Source organism: Condylura cristata, unplaced genomic scaffold (assembly GCF_000260355.1).
Source record: "Condylura cristata isolate star-nosed mole 26May11 unplaced genomic scaffold, ConCri1.0 scaffold00041, whole genome shotgun sequence".
Classification (NCBI taxonomy): Eukaryota; Metazoa; Chordata; class Mammalia; order Eulipotyphla; family Talpidae; genus Condylura; species Condylura cristata.
Genome location: NW_004567142.1, coordinates 2681924 through 2693407, shown reverse-complemented (window position 1 = coordinate 2693407; position 11484 = coordinate 2681924). Strand labels below are relative to the sequence as shown.

General features: G+C 66.0%; 2 protein-coding genes across 4 annotated transcripts in view; one reads left to right on the top strand and one right to left on the bottom strand.

Moving 5' to 3' along the window:
- ERCC2 (excision repair cross-complementation group 2) overlaps window positions 1-9866 on the top strand; it is a 10208-nt gene extending 342 nt beyond the window's left edge. The window contains exons 2-23 of one of the 3 annotated variants that reach the window (XM_004694195.2): window positions 55-154; window positions 1119-1196; window positions 1264-1326; window positions 1466-1579; window positions 3087-3203; window positions 3287-3403; window positions 3619-3742; window positions 3819-3915; window positions 3991-4124; window positions 4197-4365; window positions 5126-5244; window positions 6664-6733; window positions 6805-6874; window positions 6959-7060; window positions 7869-7932; window positions 8336-8457; window positions 8688-8780; window positions 8853-8925; window positions 9009-9079; window positions 9161-9304; window positions 9393-9536; window positions 9752-9866. In XM_004694195.2, the coding sequence (XP_004694252.1) occupies window positions 55-154; window positions 1119-1196; window positions 1264-1326; window positions 1466-1579; window positions 3087-3203; window positions 3287-3403; window positions 3619-3742; window positions 3819-3915; window positions 3991-4124; window positions 4197-4365; window positions 5126-5244; window positions 6664-6733; window positions 6805-6874; window positions 6959-7060; window positions 7869-7932; window positions 8336-8457; window positions 8688-8780; window positions 8853-8925; window positions 9009-9079; window positions 9161-9304; window positions 9393-9536; window positions 9752-9844 (2278 nt within the window). In that variant the 3' untranslated portion in view covers window positions 9845-9866. Of the gene's footprint in view, window positions 1-54; window positions 155-1118; window positions 1197-1263; window positions 1327-1465; window positions 1580-3086; window positions 3204-3286; window positions 3404-3618; window positions 3743-3818; window positions 3916-3990; window positions 4125-4196; window positions 4366-5125; window positions 5245-6181; window positions 6629-6663; window positions 6734-6804; window positions 6875-6958; window positions 7061-7868; window positions 7933-8335; window positions 8458-8687; window positions 8781-8852; window positions 8926-9008; window positions 9080-9160; window positions 9305-9392; window positions 9537-9751 lie in introns of those variants that run through there. The other 2 variants (XR_001146163.1, XM_012733787.1) reach the window with 2 other exon arrangements.
- Window positions 9867-9975: 109 nt separating this feature from the next.
- Window positions 9976-11484, bottom strand: part of KLC3 (kinesin light chain 3) — an 11385-nt gene continuing 9876 nt past the window's right edge. The window contains exons 8-13 of the mRNA XM_012733788.1: window positions 11220-11393; window positions 10670-10760; window positions 10556-10593; window positions 10366-10472; window positions 10198-10261; window positions 9976-10068 (exon numbers count right to left, since the gene is read on the bottom strand). Coding sequence (XP_012589242.1) covers window positions 9997-10068; window positions 10198-10261; window positions 10366-10472; window positions 10556-10593; window positions 10670-10760; window positions 11220-11393 — 546 coding nt within the window. The 3' untranslated portion in view covers window positions 9976-9996. The remainder of the gene's footprint in view (window positions 10069-10197; window positions 10262-10365; window positions 10473-10555; window positions 10594-10669; window positions 10761-11219; window positions 11394-11484) is intronic.

The window sequence follows — 11484 nt, the reverse complement described above, 5'->3', positions numbered from 1 at the left end:
GTGGAGGAGTGGGGGGCGGGCGGGGCGTTGACCGGCTGCCTACGCCGCCGCCAGGCTCAACGTGGACGGGCTGCTGGTGCACTTCCCCTACGACTACATCTACCCCGAGCAGTTCTCCTACATGCTGGAGCTCAAGCGCACGCTGGACGCCAAGGTGGGTGCCGGCCGCCGCTGTCGGCCTGCTCGGGGGAGGAGGCGTTGGGGGGTGCTGGGGGGCTGGGGGGCGGCCCCGGCGCGTCCAAGCTGGCAGGTTCCCATACACTCGACCCCGGCAGCGCCCAGCGTCTTCGAAACACAGCTGCTTCGAAACACAGCTGCCGGTCGTCAGCTGCCGGTCGTTAGGGGAGACTTTGGAGTGGCCACCTGGGTGGGGGCCCTGAGCCACTGCTGTATCATTGGGGAAATCACTTAATCGCCCTGTTCACCTGGCCGAGGGCGCTCGCCTGGGAGGATAACGGGGAGGGTTCGCGGCGACAGTTCATCAGGAGTCGAGAAGGGGAGCTTCACCCGGGACCTCTAGGATCCTCCACCACCACCCCCCCCCCAGGTCCAGCGGGTCTGGAGGCTTCCCTGGTGGCTCAGCAAGTGGACGGTGGTGCAGACAGCCCCCACCCAAGTGTTAACTTGCTCCACAATATAGTCGTGAGAGCCAGGTTCAGAGACTCTGGGAAGTCACTGGGAAATCGTACCAGTCCCGAGCTAGTGCTGGAAGCCAGCTGAGCTCAGAAACACCGCCCCCCTCTGTCAGACACTAGGTTGAGTGTGTAATCCCCAGTTTGCTCACAGCCAGACTCTGGAGAGTTTTTATTAAACTCGGGTCTTTGGTTTAGAAGATGGGGTACTGCGGAAAGGGGAGAAGATGCTTGCACAGACACAAACATTTGCAGCAATGTTGCGGCTGCTGCTTTGCAAACACCTGCACAGCCCGAGGCAGGCAGGAGAGCGCCTGTCAGGCCCTGGGTGAAGGCTGCTCGGAAAGGGCTGGCAGCTGTGGTAGTTAAACCCGGCCCCTGGGACTCAGATTAGCTATGTTACCCTATTCCAAGGTGGGAGCGTTCTGGAAAGGGGCTGGGTTCCCCAGAGCTTGTGTCCCTGAGTCTGTCTCCCTCCGCCTGCAGGGTCATGGAGTCCTGGAGATGCCCTCAGGCACGGGGAAGACGGTGTCCCTGCTGGCCCTGATCATGGCGTACCAGCGGGTAAGTGACTCGCTGGGCCAGGGGGAGGCGAAGGGGCGCAGCAGGGACTGAGGCACTGTCATGGCAGGCACACCCACTGGAGGTGACGAAGCTCATCTACTGCTCACGGACGGTGCCAGAGATTGAGAAGGTGAGCCAGGCTCCCTGCCCCGTCCTCAGTGGCCCCTTGGTGGTGGTGCTCAGCTCTGGGGGTGTTTGGCGAGCTGGGGGCGGGTGGCTGGGCAGTGGCCTGTGCTTCCTGAGGCCAAGTCCCGCCCTGAATGGGACAGGTGATTGAAGAGCTCCGAAAGCTGCTCGACTTCTACGAGAAGCAGGAGGGCGAGAAGCTCCCATTTTTGGGGTTGGCTCTGAGCTCCCGGAAGAACCTGTGTATCCATCCTGAGGTGAGTACCAGACTGCCTCTGACCCTGCAATTCCCTAGACCAGACATGGCAAATCCGCACCACATCCCCAGGGCTGAGCTCAGGCCGGGGAGCGCAGTCCTCCAGGAAGCCTTCTCCGCCTCAGCCTGGGCTCAGTCCACGTGGCTCCTGGTTCAGCAGCCCCTGAAACTTAGAACGGGGGTGAAGGCCAGAGGTGTGGGGGGGGGTGAAAGGTTTCGCCAGAGAGTGGGGACAAGAGCAGGCAGATCCACTGAAAGTCACTGCTGAGGGGAACAGTGGGGAGACAAGGGAGGTCTGCTGCCCTGGGGGTCAGCTCCCTGCCCGGCATCTGACTCGGGCCGCAGCCATGATGGCACTGAGCCTTGACCCCTAGGCCACCCGGGGGCGGCGCTATGAAGTGGGTGATTCTTTTTTTTTTTTTTTAAATCAACAGCAGTTTTTGTTTTTGTTTTTTTAAAGATTTATTTATTTATTCATACAGAACTGGGGTACAGCCCAGAGAAGGGGAGGGTGAGAGAACCCACCAGAGACAGAGTGGGGAGCAGAACAGGCAGATGGACGAAGTACACTGCTGAGGGGAGCAGCGGGCGGGTCAGGAGAGGTCTGTCGCGCCATGTGGTCCCCTCCGGGGCAGGCGGGGATCGAGCTCATGCGGAAGTGGCTTTAGCTTCTCAGTGCTGTGCTTTAACCCGCTGCGCCACCAGGGAGGGCCTGAGTGGGTGATTCTTAAGTGGGCCTCTGCTGCCCTCCTGTCAAATGGGGTAACTGCCTGCTTTGTACAGGTCAGGTGAGAGAAGGAGCATGTAGCCCTCAGCACGTACAAAAGCTAAAAGAATACTAGGAGTTACGACAGTTTATCATCACGACACATGGAAGAGTTTGGTTTTTGTTTCGTTTTATTGAAGTATAACTGACACGGGGGTTGTGTCGTGCCAGCGGTCTGTGGGGAGCCCACGTTGTATGTGCCGGGAATGCCCACAAGTCTCCTTCCCGCCTGTCACCATACAAAGTTGCAGCATACTTTTGCCCTTACAGTAAGAACTTCTGGTCTCTGAGCAAAGTTGGAACGACGCCACCCGCGGCCGGGCCACTTATAATGAAGCCGATCCCTTAGCCCGCACCTGCCACCCCCACCCCGCCTCTGGCCTCTGAGCTCGGCTAGTGTTTGTTACTGTGTCCAAGATTCCCAGCCAAGTGGGAGACCTTGGTGTCTGCCATCTGTTGGCTTCCACTGAGCGCCCTGCCCTGGGGCCCTCTGCCCTGGCGGCGGGCGCCCCCTCTGCGGCTGCACGGCGCTCCCCGCGTATCTGGGTCTGCGAGCGTTTCAGGCCTGACCGCCCCGCTCTGTGCCCCTGCAGCTGAGTCCCCCAGCTGTTTAATGAGGACACTCTTGGGGTTTGTGTCTCAGTCTCGCCCTCGGGACAGGACCCCAGCACCTGGCCAGGCACAGCGCTGGGCTCCGGGCCGACTGGGCTCCTTGGCGCCAGCTCCCATGTCTGGTCCCCAGGTGACGCCCCTGCGCTTTGGGAAGGACGTGGACGGGAAGTGCCACAGCCTCACGGCCTCCTACGTGCGCGCGCAGTTCCAGCAGGACTCCAGCCTGCCCCACTGCCGCTTCTACGAGGTGCCGGCTGGCAGGGCTGAGGGAGGGAGGGCTCTCGGCCTGCCAGACCCCTGACACCCAGGTTCCTCCTCTTCCCACCCCAGGAATTTGATGCTCACGGGCGCCAGGTGCCCCTCCCCGCGGGCATCTACAACCTGGACGACCTGAAGGCCCTGGGGCAGCGCCAGGGCTGGTGTCCGTACTTCCTTGCCCGCTACTCGGTGAGGGGGCGGTGGGGTGCGGCGCCCATGCGGCGGGCAGGCTGTGTGCCCTCTGCGGTGGTTTCCATGTAGTTGCCTCTACCCTGCCTTCACCAGCTGCGCCTGCCTGTCCGTGCGTCTGTCAGCTCACGTCCTCCCTTGCCTCACTGCTCTGGGCCTGTGCGGGCGTCTGGGCGCCGCGGCGAGCTGTGTGACCCTGCCCTCCCTCCTCCCAGATCCTGCATGCCAACGTGGTGGTCTACAGCTACCACTACCTCCTGGACCCCAAGATTGCCGACCTGGTGTCCAAGGAGCTGGCCCGCAAGGCCGTGGTGGTCTTCGACGAGGCCCACAACATCGGTGAGGGGGCCGCCAGGGCGGGCGGGCAGTCTCCTCAGGCGGGCGCGCCTGACCGCCGCCCTCCTGCCCCCCCCAGACAATGTCTGCATCGACTCCATGAGCGTCAACCTCACCCGCCGGACCCTGGACCGGTGCCAGAGCAACCTGGAGACGCTGCAGAAGACCGTGCTCAGGTGCGGGCAGCTCTCCCCTGGGCTCCCGCGGGGCGCTCCGGGGTCCCCGCGGTCCCACGCTCTCTCCCCCGGCAGGATCAAGGAGACGGACGAGCAGCGTCTGCGGGAGGAGTACCGGCGCCTGGTGGAGGGCCTGCGGGAGGCCAGCGCCGCCCGCGAGACCGATGCCCACCTGGCCAACCCGGTGCTGCCGGACGAGGTGTTGCAGGGTGAGCCGCCGCCCGCCGTGCCCCGAGCTCCGGCCGGCGGCCAGCGGCTGACCGGCTCTTCCCCCACCGCAGAGGCGGTGCCCGGCTCCATCCGCACGGCGGAGCACTTCCTGGGCTTCCTGCGGCGCCTGCTGGAGTACGTCAAGTGGCGGCTGCGCGTGCAGCACGTGGTGCAGGAGAGCCCGCCCGCCTTCCTCAGCGGCCTGGCGCAGCGGGTGTGCATCCAGCGCAAGCCCCTCAGGTGCCGCCCCGCAGCGGGGTGGGGACCCCTGGGGTGCCGGGGGTGGGCCGGGCACCCACAGTCTTGTCTTCCCCTTTGGCCTGGGAGTACCGGTTGCCGGGTGCCTGCCTTGTGCCGAACACCGCCGTGACCCAGACACTCTGACCCTGCCCTCCTGCCCTCCTGGAGTTTGCCCCCCGGTGGCGTTGGCAGGCCTGTCCTGGCCCAGGATGACCCAGAGTTGTAGGGCTGGGGTGGGAGGGGCAGGAAGGAGTACCTTCTCCGGTCTGAGCATCAGGAGGGCTTCCTGGAGGAGGGGGTGCATTGAGTGAGAGATGACCCCAGCCCATCATTGGGAGAAGAGATTTCTGTAATTACGAGCCAGGGCTCTGCCCCGTGACCTTTTCCGGGGTGGAGCCGCGGCCTGAGCAGCGTGTGGGTGCGCGCCCGAGACGCTGAGGTGTGAGCACGTCGCCGAGAGTGACCGACCGTGTGGCTGTGGCCTCCGGGATCCACGTCACTTCATCCCTTCACCTGGGACTCGGTGCGGACGTGGGTCTCCAGAGAGGCCGAGGGCCAGCCTCGGTGTGAGACGGTGTGACCTCGGGGCGCCGCCATGCAGCGTGGCTCTGCTGAGGGCCCATCCCTGTGGTGCCAGGACCGGTCCAGGCCCTGCGCTCCCAGAGTGCCCCACGCCTGGGGTGGGCCCAGTGCGCTGCCGGGTGGGGACGGCCCCTGCTCGAGCTTCCCTCCGGGACCCCATCTCTGCCCCTCTCCCCAGGTTCTGTGCCGAGCGCCTCCGCTCTCTCCTGCACACGCTAGAGATCGCCGACTTGGCCGACTTCTCCCCGCTCACCCTCCTGGCCAACTTTGCCACCCTCGTCAGCACCTACGCCAAGGGTACGCTTGCGCCTCCTGCCTGGGCCGGCCCAGAGGAGCCTAAAGGGCTGCACATGGGCGACTGGGCTGGGCTCAGGAGTTGGGGCTTTGTTTTTAGGGGTGTGGGGAGCCTAACGTGAGCGAGTCTCACATTAGTTGGGCTTGCTTCTCAGAGGGCCCCCTGGCTGCAGAGGCGGGAAGGGTAGCGTGCGCGTCAGCTAGGCCAGAGTCTGTGGGGCAGCCCCGCGCAAGGTTAAGGAGCCGGCCGCCGTGCCAGGCGCCCTAGGGAGCCGCGGCAGCCGCTGCACAAGGCAGGGCCATCTGTGTGCTTGCAAGGTTCTTCTGGCCGGGACTGGAGTAGGGGAGGCCGAGAAGGGAGGTGTGGACAGAGGCGGGAGATGTGCCTGTGTGGGGGCTGGGGTGGGGAGAGCCCGCCAGGCTCAGGTGCGGCTGGCCACGGAGAGGGATGTGCTCCCGAGCCCTCCCTGTCAGCACCCCCGCCCCTCCGGAGCGGGTTAAGGGCTCAGCGTGATCCGGGGTTACCCTTCTGTCCAGGAAAGCAGGTCGGGCCCACGGGTGTCCCGCAGCCTGGACTGGCCTCGGCAAGAGCAGAATCCAGCCTCTCTTCCCTAGGCTCTCTGGAGGATTGCTCCCCACCTCCTTGCCCCCCACCACATAATTCTGCCAGAGGCAGCCTCCTCCGTCTCCTGGTCCCGTCAGTTCTCGCCTCCGTGGAGATGTGCTCTCCTCCAGGAAGCCCTCTGTGCCCGGGCTGGCTCAGGCCCCTCCATGGGCTCCCACCCAGCCCTGCCCCGGTCTTCATGACCCCATCACCAGACAGTGAGCCCTCAGGGTCAGGGCTAGGGTGTCCCCAGCACAGAGGAACCGACAGGTTCTTTAAAGAGGTGACCCCAGCTCGGGAATCTGTGCACTCACCTCATGTGTTCGGCACACCCAGATCGGCACTGGGAAGTGACGGGAACCAAGAAATGCCTCATTCCTGATCTCCTGGAACTTAGACCATAGCGGGGGAAGACGAGTAGCAAAGTCGCAAATGAGGTGGTTCCAGGAAGTGAGTTCACGAGGAGCACACTGCCGGGTGGGGCTGCAAGCCCGGGGTCTGAGCAGCGTAGACGCAGTCTGGGGGGACGGAAATGTGTTCGGGAACCTCCCAGGCAGTGGGGCCTGGGGGGGCCTGAGAGCGAAGAGGAACTAGGCTTGCTGGGGCGTGCCCCAGGCCGCTCTGGACGGGCTTGAGGGTGTGAGGTGGAATCTCGGGAGCTTCTTGAGGGGGAAGGGGACACATGACCTGATGGATTATCAGGCCCCTCTGGGCAGGAAGGGAGCAGGGGTGGGAGCTGGGAGCCCCGTGAGGGAGAGTGGGGGATGGCCTCGAGGGCGCCGTTGTGGCTGGTGCTCGCCAATGTCCGGGCCTTTCAGGCTTCACCATCATCATCGAGCCCTTTGATGACCGGACCCCCACCATCGCCAACCCCATCCTGCACTTCAGGTGAGACTGACTGGTGGGGCGGGGGGGCCCCAGGGCCCGGGCCCCGGCCTCACCACCTGCCCGTCCCGCAGCTGCATGGACGCCTCCCTGGCCATCAAGCCCGTGTTCGAGCGCTTCCAGTCTGTCATCATTACGTCCGGGGTGAGGGCCCCCGCCCCAGCTCTCGCACCTCACGGCGGGCTCCTGGCTGCCTCCTGCTGAGCCCTCCTGCTGTCCCTCCCGCAGACCCTGTCCCCGCTGGACATCTACCCCAAGATCCTGGACTTCCACCCGGTCACCATGGCCACCTTCACCATGACACTGGCCCGGGTCTGCCTGTGCCCCATGGTATGTGAGGGCGGGGGTCGGCCAGGGAGGGGCCACTTGCCTCCCTTGGCCCCCCGCCACCACTCAGGACAAGGCTCTGGAGTCGGGGGCGGGGCTGCAAGCTGACTTCTCATCTGCCACATAAGCTGTGTCCTCCCCGATCTCCCGGGTGACGGACGGGATTTAGTGAGATAATGGGGTAAATGCTCATGGGGCCCCGGGCCCTGCCCTACGCAGATGCTCAGTCAAGATTTTAGGGACCGTGGCTTTGCCTGATTCACTTGTGGGCTGTGACTTGGTGGGTGACCCTGTAGCTCTGCCTTGGTCTCCTTATCTGCAAAATGGCATCATAACGCAGGCCTTCGGGGCCTTCACTGAAGCCTCGGGCCAGAGGTGCTTTCGAATTGAGAATATTCCAGACATTCCAGCAAGGCACATGCCCACTGTAGGGACAGCCAGGGGCCCAGCCAGAGCTCAGTTCCTGAGCAGACTCAAAGGCAAGTTCTGGGGCATTGGCTTAAAATCAGTGTTTTGGACATTGAACTTGGTCATTGAACTGCACCCTGGTTCTGTGAGGTTGGCATTGGGGGCTGCAGGGTTGAGGGTAGGAGCCTCTTTGGCACACCGACTGGCTGGGAATGGCATAGAGGGTGCCTGGACACGCACAGGGGTGTGGGGTCACTTCGTCCCTAGTGTCTGTCCAGCGGTGGCCTTGCCTGGCTGCTCACCTCCCCAGCCTCAGGTCTTCCGTCTGCAGCAGAGGGAGCCTGAGGTGTCCTGACGTGGCCGCTGCGTGCGTGTCACGCACGACCCTCCTTGCTCTCTTCAGATTATAGGTCGCGGCAATGACCAGGTGGCCATCAGCTCCAAGTTCGAGACCAGGGAAGATATTGGTATGCGGCCCTGGTGGCTCATGCGGGGTCAGTGTGTCGGGGCGGCGGGCGGGGTGCAGCTGCAGCAAGACCCCCCAACGTGAAGTAGCAAAGGCCGGGATGGCTCCCTCCTGTGGCACTTCCGGGTGGGCTGGGGACCTGCCCCGTGTGCCCACCACCTGGGGAGGATGCGGTGAGGGAGGCTTCCGGAGAGCTGTGGCCCCGGCCCCAGGAGCCCCACACCAGCCCCGCCTGCCTCGAGCGGCACGTCATGGGCCGGCGGCGCCGGTCACTGGGGCTGTACTTCTCCCAGTGAGGGGCCCCCGTGGCCACAGGGGACCGAGAAAGCCACGTCTGACAGGGCGGGGCTCTGGCGGGGTGCGGGAGGCCGAGGCGGGGAGGAGCCAACACCTGCTTCCCACAGCCGTGATCCGCAACTACGGAAACCTCCTGCTGGAGATGTCCGCTGTGGTCCCGGACGGCATCGTGGCCTTCTTCACCAGCTACCAGTACATGGAGAGCACCGTGGCCTCCTGGTACGAGCAGGTACGGCCTGGCGGGGCCGGGAAGCTGGTGGGGCGCAGCCGCCAGGCGTGCAGTGGGAGGGCAGGGCTCCCCGGAGCACCCCTTACCTCCCCTCCTCTCCGAGAGCTGCGTGCCAGGCTGCCCTGACGCCCCCTGGTGAGGGAGAGGAGGGCTTTGGGCGGGCCCTGGTCTGGCCCCACCTGCCTCACCCCACACCCTACCCCCCCCCCCCCCCCCCGGCGGCGCTGCAGGGAATCCTGGAGAACATCCAGCGGAACAAGCTGCTTTTTATTGAGACCCAAGATGGCGCTGAGACCAGTGTTGCTCTGGAGAAGTACCAGGAGGTGGGTACCGGTGGGCCTGGGTCCGGGCGACTGGTCGGCGGTCGGGTGTGAGCTCGCACGGGCTCTCCACAGGCCTGCGAGAACGGCCGAGGCGCCATCCTGCTCTCAGTCGCCCGTGGCAAAGTGTCAGAGGGAATCGACTTCGGTGAGTGCCCTGCCCCAGGCCAGGCGGCCTTCGCCCCGGCACTCCTCCCGCCCCCACACTCACCCGCTGCCCTCCACCTGCAGTGCACCACTACGGCCGGGCCGTCATCATGTTCGGCGTCCCCTACGTCTACACCCAGAGCCGCATCCTCAAGGTGAGGGCGCAGGTGGAGCCGGTGGGGGGCGGGGTGCCGGCTGGAGGGCGGCTGGGCGCCCTCAACACCCGCGGCCCGCAGGCGCGGCTGGAGTACCTGCGAGACCAGTTCCAGATCCGCGAGAACGACTTTCTCACCTTCGACGCCATGCGCCACGCCGCCCAGTGCGTGGGCCGCGCCATCCGGGGCAAGACCGACTACGGCCTCATGGTCTTTGCCGACAAGGTGCGCCGCGGCCCCGCGGGGTGGGCCCCGCTCCCTGGGCGCGGGGCTGGCGCCCCGCGGGTCCTCACCGTCCCTCTCCCGCTCACAGCGGTTTGCCCGGGCCGACAAGCGGGGGAAGCTGCCCCGCTGGATCCAGGAGCACCTCACAGACGCCAACCTCAACCTCACTGTTGACGAAGGGGTCCAGGTGGCCAAGTACTTCCTGAGGCAGATGGCACAGCCGTTCCACCGGGTGAGCGTGGGCCCCCCCCAAGGCGCAGCCACTGAGGCCACGTGTGGGCGCCCCAGGGAGGCAGGGCGAGGGGAGTGGCCTCCTCCTTCAGTGGGGCACACGCCACTCTGGCTGCCACCTCCCTCCGTCAGGCCTGCCCTGCTTGCGGAGAGGACCCGGAGGCCCCGCCCCAGCCCCCGCCTGCCTGGTCCGATGCCGCCTCCCCCCCCCTCCAGGAGGACCAGCTGGGCCTGTCCCTGCTCAGCCTGGAGCAGCTGGAGTCGGAGGAGACGCTGCGGAGGATAGAACAGATCGCGCAGCAGCTGTAGGCCGGGGCGGCTGCGGGGTGCCCGCGGGGTGGCGGCCTCAGAAACCCCAGGCAGAGACTCAACTGCTGCAACTCTGCCGCCTTTAATCAGCCTCACCAAGGGAGAGGGTGATGGGGCCCACGGGCGGGCGCCCCGGCCGAGCAGCTGGGGCCTTAGCGGGGGCCCAGGTCCTGGGTGCTGGCGCTGAGGGTCCGCGAAGCCTCGCTCAGGTGGCTGCTGGGGAACTGGGGACACACACGGGATGGCCTACGGGTGAGCGAGGCGGGGCAGTCCCCCCCCACGGCCGGGCTGCCGCTCTCCCATGCCAGCCACAGCCCGGGTCCCCACCTTCCCGGGGCTCAGCTGCCTCTCACCTGGGCCCCCGCGGCCCTGGGCGCATCCACGTTCAGCACGTTGAGCGACATGGCCCTCTTCATCCTGCGGAGGCCCGGGCCCCGGTCAGCCGCCCGCTCCGCTCCGGCACGGCTGCTGGGCGGGAGGGTCCGGACTCGGCCGCCGTCCCGGGACGTGGCCCAACTCACCCGCCTGCCCCTGCCGCCACCTCGCCTCGGAGCCGCGAGACCAGCTTCTCGCTGCCACGCCGGAGGGACTCGCGCAGCCTGGAGAAGGAGCTGCTCCTGCGAAGCGTCTGCGGGCCAGGACAGCGGTCGGCTCGGCCCGCCCACACCCCCAGCCCAGGACAGGCCCCCCGCCCCGCCGAGCCACTCCCACCTGTTCCGAGTCACCGGTGGTGCCCGTTCGGGGGGCTCCTGGGGAGAAACGGGAGACAGTCACAGCGCGGAAGGCTCCTGCGGAGGCGTCAGGAGCGGGGCGGCTGGGACTTACCCAGGGGGGCGGGCAGGCCCTCCCTGCGCAGGATCTCCTGGTACAGCGCCTCTGCCTGCTGGTACTTGTTCTGCTTCAGGTAGGCTGAGGCCTGCCGGAGGGTGGCCGGGGTGCACTTGTCATATTGGGGGAGTCCCTGGCACAGGATGCCGGGGCTCAGCCCACACCGCGGCCCCCTGCAATGGCGGGGTTGGCGCCCTGGGCCCTGCTCCCCGCTCGGAGCTGGCGTCTCGCACCCATGTCAGGGACAGCCTCACTCTCCTCAAGTGCGAGGGGGCAGCGCCTACCTCAGGGCTCTAAGAAGCAGGTACGGGAGCACACTGAGGGGCGTCAATAAACAGCTGATGCGTCACCTGCTTCCAGCCGTGGCCTCCCTCCATGGACCTGCCCTCTGGCCTCCACTGAGGGGTCTCCCCAGGCAGGCCCAGCTTGGAAGCCACCTTGGGGGACACTTGCTTCAGTGTCAGGCACAGGTGGGGGTCCTGCTCTGGGTGCAGCCGGGGGAGGGGGTCCTGGGCCTGAGTCCAGCCATGCCCCACAGCACCCTTACCAGGTTGTTCTTGGTCTTGGCCACGTTGGGGTCGTGGGGCCCCCCCAGGGCCTCATAGATGCTCAGGGCCCGGGCGTAGTGTTGCTCCACCGCCTCGAACTTGCCCTGGTTCTGGCACAGCAGGGCCAGGTTGTTGAGCTGCTTGGCCACGTCCGGGTGGTCAGCACCCAGGACCTGGGGGCAGAGTGGGGAGTGAGATGGGGGAGGTGCAGGGTAGGCTGGGAGCTGCTGAGCCTGGTGAGGGGCGGTGGTTGGCCCAGCAAAG